Source organism: Eptatretus burgeri, chromosome 8, assembly GCF_056783735.1.
Source record: "Eptatretus burgeri isolate ZD-2024b chromosome 8, Ebu_testis_v1, whole genome shotgun sequence".
NCBI classification, from domain to species: domain Eukaryota; kingdom Metazoa; phylum Chordata; class Myxini; order Myxiniformes; family Myxinidae; genus Eptatretus; species Eptatretus burgeri.
This window is the reverse complement of record NC_140968.1, coordinates 54123592-54129591: the sequence shown is the minus strand read 5'-3', so window position 1 is coordinate 54129591 and position 6000 is coordinate 54123592. Positions and strand designations below refer to the sequence as shown.

Genomic DNA, 6000 nt, shown 5'->3' with positions numbered 1-6000 from the left:
ACCCGCCCCCTCGTCGTCTCTCTCCCACCCACCCACCCCCTCGTCGTCTCTCTCTCCCACCCACCCACCCCCTCGTCGTCTCTCTCTCCCACCCACCCACCCCCTCGTCGTCTCTCTCTCTCACCCACCCACCCCCTCGTCGTCTCTCTCTCCCACCCACCCACCCCCTCATCGTCTCTCTCCCACCCCCTGTCCTCTCTCTCTCCCACCCACCCCCTCCGTCCTCTCTCTCTCCCACCCACCCCCTCCGTCCTCTCTCTCCCACCCATCCCCCACCACCGACATCTCTCTCCCACCCAGCCCCCAGCCCCGTCTTCTCTCTCCCACCACCCTCCATCATCTCTCCCACCCACCCCCCTGTCCTCTCTCTCCCACCCACCCCCCATCATCTCTCTCCCACCCACCCCCTCCCCTCACCGTCCTCTCTCTCTCGCACCCACCCCTCCGTCGTGTCTCTCTCTCACCCCCCTCAGTCGTCTCTCTCCCACCCCCCTGTCCTCTCTCTCCCACCCCCTCCATCCTCTCTCTATCACCCACCTCTCTCCCACCCAGCGCCCCAGCCCCGTCTTCTCTCTCCCACCCACCCCCGGTCCTCTATCTCCCACCCACCTCCCCCATCCTCTCTCTCCCACCCCCCATCCTCTCTCTCCCACCCACCCCCTCCCCTCACCATCCTCTCTCTCTCTCCCACCCACCCCTCCGTCGTCTGTCTCCCACCTCCCACCCTCAGTCGTCTCTCTCCCACCCACCCCTCCCCCTCACCGTCCTCTCTCTCTCCCACCCACCCCTCCCCTCACCGTCCTCTCTCTCTCCCACCCACCCCCTCCGTCATCTCTCTCCCACCCACCCCCCCCCTCAGTCCTCTCTCCCACCGTCCTGTTTCTCCCCTCCTCTCCATCCTTCCTAAACATTCCTGTCAGCGAAGTGACGAGTTGTATTTGCTCGTAATAAATTAAAGATGTTTCTGAAACATTTTTGAGGCGAAATCGAATGTGGTAAAAGTAATTAACAATTTATTTATATTCGATAAAGTGTCGTTAATATAAACACCGAGTTCACACGGACGTCACAAAACGTATATTCAACGTTCTCGAAAAGTCCACACGAAGATGAAGGAACCATGAACGCGGCCACACGGTGTACCGTCCTCCTACCGAGGCGCATCGGTCCCGCAACTCGTCCAGGCAGCAAACGAAGCACAATGAGGGACACAAAAGCCAACGTGTCCCGTGCAAGGTGCAAGAACTGGAGCAAAGTGGAACGTCCGCCTCAGCCATTTGTATCACACGTCGATTTCACCTTCGACTCTTTCACCACCACAGAGATTTTAACGACGCTCGAGGTCGATATTTATTTATTTACTTATTTATTTACTGAGGGGAAACTGACTCTCTCCCCTCAGACGGCTGAAGTGTTTCGAGCAATGAAACGGAGCAACACGATTAATTCACTGAAATACGCGTAAAATAATTTCCTCAGCGTTTCAGTTCGAACTCTTTTTGGAATTCCGACCCGATTTGCAATAATAATTTATGTTAAAAAAAAAATAAAAAATCTCCCCCGTGTCTGAAGGAAGCGGCTCAGTTTGGCATTTGTTAGAAATGTCAAAATAAAGAAAGTCGAGAAACGAAGAAAACCCGTTCGAATTTCCATTTAAAACGGCCTTTAGAACCCTCGAGTAGTATTCTTTAGAACCATCGAGTAGTATTCTTTAGAACCATCGAGTAGTATTCTTTAGAACCATCGAGTAGTATTCTTTAGAACCCTCGAGTAGTATTCTTTAGAACCCTCGAGTAGTATTCTTTAGAACCCTCGAGTAGTATTCTTTAGAACCCTCGAGTAGTATTCTTTAGAACCCTTAGGAATGAAACACGGTGGTGACATCGGTTCTTCTTCTTCTTCATTTTTTCTCAATGTCTCCCAAATTCCCGTATCTCCCAATGGTGCAAATTAAAAAAAAAATTCTCAAATTCCGATCTTCACCAAAATTGAACCAATTGGTCCTTGTCACACACCCAACCCGTCCACCAAATTTCATCCGAATCCGTCCATAACTTCTTGAGATATCCTATTCACAGGGACGGACAGACAGACGGACGGACGGACAGACAGACTGGTGAAAACATAACCTTTGGCGGTGGAAGTAATTAAGCTTTAATTCACAACGTACGTACAACATACACCACTCCCAACGCGTATCGCGAGTGTGAATTGGGCCGTCTGTTTTTTTTTACGTGTGCAAGGAGGGCAGAATTACTGGGATCCAACCATTCCCCGTGAACCCTGCGAACAAAATAAATAAATGGCTGCCAATTGCACTCGCTAACAAAATAAATAAATGGCTGCCAATTGCACTCGCTAACAAAATAAATAAATGGCTGCCAATTGCACTCGCTAACAAAATAAATAAATGGCTGCCAATTGCACTCGCTAACAAAATAAATAAATGGCTGCCAATTGCACTCGCTAACAAAATAAAGAACAAACGGAAAGAAAAAAAACCCCGGTTACCATTAACAAGTGCAATTTTATTGCATACAAGTTATGAGAAGCACAATCATCAATTTTTATTTCATGATATCTTGATGATATCATGATGACACAGCTCCGTGACCAATAGTAGGTCCACGACTCGAATCTTCCAAAGGATATTATGAGTGAGCCGCACGATTACCGTTGGAAACTCACAATTCCCTTTTCAATATAATGGAGAATAAAACAATGAGTCGAGTTAAAATAATCTTTCTCATCTAAAATAATAAAATAATGGACCGAGCACATGGCTGCGGAGTGGCATCATCGGCTGAGTGTGTGGCTGTGCCACTGATGCGATGACCTCTGCTTTAGACAGAAATTTGTAATTTGTTCAGGGGGCCGGCGACAGCTCGCCTACTCTTCGTGAAGGACACCGTGGGGTCATTAAATGTCCACCAACAAATGCTGGCAGACGGGTCACCTGGTTAATGTGCGTCCAAGGGATTGCACGCGCACGTTGATGAATCACCCGGACTGTGAAACACTGCGATGACAGTTTATAGCTGGGTCGAGACTCGAACCCAGGCTAACAGCTTCGAGAAAAGTGCACGTACCTCTAGGACCAAGCCTATCCTGTGGGTGGAGATGGTAAATTGTATATAAACACAGTGGCCTGCAAAAGTATTCACCCCACCCCCCTCCAAAGTTTTCACATTTTTATGCAACCTGAGCTTATTACCTCCGATACTGAACATGGAAGGACGTTACGTTTTCACCCGTCTGTCTCTGTTTGTGTGCAGGATATCTCAAAAAATTGCGGACGGATTCGGATGAAATTTGGTGGGGGGGTTGGGTGTGTGACAAGGACGAATTGTATCCGGATACAAGAATTTTTAAAGTTTACCACATTTTAAAACTACGACACTCGGTAGAGCACAAACCTCCGCCACGCAATGCCCGATTCACAAGAACATATCGGGCCCAATACATTTTTGAAATATCATGCTATATGTCGTTTTTGGCCCGATCTCTCAATGGTGAAGAATCACTTTAAAAAAATTAATAATTCTCGTATCCAGATCCAGATCTTCACCAAAATCGAACCAATTCGTCATGGTCACACACCCAACTTGTCCACCAAGTTTCATCCGAATCTGTCCAACTTTTTGAGATATCATGCTATATATCATTTTTGGCCCCATCTCTCAACGGTGAAGAATCATTTTTAAAATTCTAGTGGTCGGATCCCGATCTGGATCTTCACCAAAATCTAGTCAGTTCGTCCTTGTCACACACCGAACCTGCCCACCAAATTTCATCTGGATCCGTCCAAAACTTGAGATATCGTGCACACAAACAAACAAACAAACAGGTGAAAACAACCTCCTCCACCTTCAGTGGTGGATGTAAATATTGACTAAGAGTGTGACTGACTTGAGCATGAGATGGAAGCATGCAGGGTATCCGGAGAAGTTGCGTACAGTGTAGAATAATCCATATGAATGCCAAGCTGTGAAAGAATGTGGTCTGGCAGATAATTGATTTCGAACAATAACAAGAACATCAAACTTTGAGGAACACGTGCATTTATACTATGTATGGGAGACGATTGTCCCTCGTGCACCACTGAAATTTTTCCAATCGGTAAGAAATGCAGAAATAATAACCAGCATTTGTCCAGAGATAAGAACGATGCTTACATAACCTTCCGACAACCCAACATAGACGCTTAGCTTGTTGCATAATAAGAGAAGGATGGGGGGGGGGGGGAGGGACCCTCACATAACCTTTCAGGACCCTTACAGCACACAGTAAGAATCCTTATTGGACTAGGACCTCCAAATGTCTGTCGATTTTGATCCAGCAGACACATGAACAAAAAACAGTGAAATCAAATTAAACTGGCAGCCAAGAAGGGATGACTTCCTATCAGACACTTTACAAATTCATCGTTTGAAAAACTATTTAAAATGAGTGACAAAGTCATACAAACGTGCAAAATTGGAAAATCTACTGCTAAATAAATCTATTTATTATGAAGGTAGCATCCAGACAAGTAGGAACAAAATTCAAAGCATTTGATAAATAAATGAAATATCGATCGGCACACAAGCATCAGCAAGATGTTCAATTCGAGAATATCCGCAGATGATGCAGTTGATAACGAGTTATCTTAGAAGACACGTCAGTCCACCATAATCGGTAGACGAACTTCACTTTAAGAGTGATGGAAATGGATTATTTTGAGCATTGTTGAAAGAGTTGCCTTGCTCGTCTCACAAACAAACAGGGTTCTTTCTTTCCATCCGAACAAAGCCCAGGTCTTAAGGTGCTGCTTTTAAGACGTAGAATAATCCTCCAAGTAATCAATTATTTTTCAGAAACTTTGCTTCACAGAAAAGGAAATGTGACAATGAAGCAAAAAAGTTCAAGCAAAGCTGGTCTGACTTCAACATAAAAACAACACAGATTCAACATCTGCTTTTGCAACGTTCAACAACATCAAAATATACAATTACTGTGGGATGGTTTGTGAGTTAAATTTTACAAGTTGTACAATAAAACTTCAAAGTTTCAGACCGAAGAGCGTAACGTAAAGTCATTGAACATCACTGCACAAGCAGTCTGTCTGTCTATAGTCAACTTGGATTGAGTATGTTCAATGCTGTGGCCTCATCAATCGCTGCAACTCTTTAGTAACCAGATCGAGATTGATGATGGGGTTGAAGTAGAGAGCCCAATGGAAGAGGCAGTCGCAGACAAAACGTGGAACCAGAGGCCAAAGCAGGATGGCTATTGATACTTGCAGCACAAGACGCCAAAATTCACCCCATGCCTGCCTAGGAAGTTGCCTGTACACAAACAAAAATATTCCATGTCACATACAATCATTCATTCCGTTTCATTGATGGCGTGTTGCTGCCCTTGCTTTCCAAAACAAAAATTATACGTTTTAATAACAGGATGGAAATGCTGTATAGTACATCCTGTAAATTGCTGCCACCCCTCCAACACCCACCCTCCAAACCCCCTTACCACCTACACCCCCAATCCTCTTCATTTTCAAAAAATTAAAATTAAAACGACTCTCAAAGACAGCTTAGAGGTGAGTGTGCGATGACTTGAGCTCTCCTGATATTCGTATTCTGGTGTTCTGCCCGAAGACAAGTTCAGTACTACCGAGGCAATTTATTAGCAAGGGTTGTACTGAGTGGTTTGTCATTGCCTTCCCAGCAGTAGTTTTGGTAAGAATGAGTCATTTGTTCATTGTGCTGGCGATGGCTCGCCCAATCTTCACAAAGGTTACCATGGGATCTTTAACGTCTACCAACTAATGCAGGCAGATGGGACACCCAGTTTAACATCCATCCAAGGGACGGCACACACATTGATGAATAACCCTGCCTGCAAAACACCAGGATGACAGTTTATAGCTGGGTCAGGATTCAAACCCAGGCTAGACAGCTTCGAAGTAAGTGTGTGTACCTCAAGGCCATTCTGTCATCCTTCTCTTGATATATATAT

At 45.5% G+C, this 6000-nt stretch overlaps 2 protein-coding genes across 10 annotated transcripts in view; both read right to left on the bottom strand.

Annotated features, from left to right (window-relative positions):
- MEI1 (meiotic double-stranded break formation protein 1) overlaps positions 1–1452 on the bottom strand; it is a 212461-nt gene extending 211009 nt beyond the window's left edge. For 2 of the 7 annotated variants that reach the window (XM_085892092.1, XM_085892093.1), the window contains exon 1: positions 1155–1446. In XM_085892092.1, the coding sequence (XP_085748218.1) occupies positions 1155–1277 (123 nt within the window). In that variant the 5' untranslated portion in view covers positions 1278–1446. Of the gene's footprint in view, positions 1–1154 lie in introns of all 7 variants that reach the window. The other 5 variants (XM_085892099.1, XM_085892094.1, XM_085892095.1 and 2 more) reach the window with 5 other exon arrangements.
- A 3034-nt stretch (positions 1453–4486) lies between these two features.
- Positions 4487–6000, bottom strand: part of BFAR (bifunctional apoptosis regulator) — a 48504-nt gene continuing 46990 nt past the window's right edge. For all 3 annotated transcript variants that reach the window (XM_085892081.1, XM_085892082.1, XM_085892080.1), the window contains one exon: positions 4487–5327. In XM_085892081.1, coding sequence (XP_085748207.1) covers positions 5135–5327 — 193 coding nt within the window. In that variant the 3' untranslated portion in view covers positions 4487–5134. The remainder of the gene's footprint in view (positions 5328–6000) is intronic.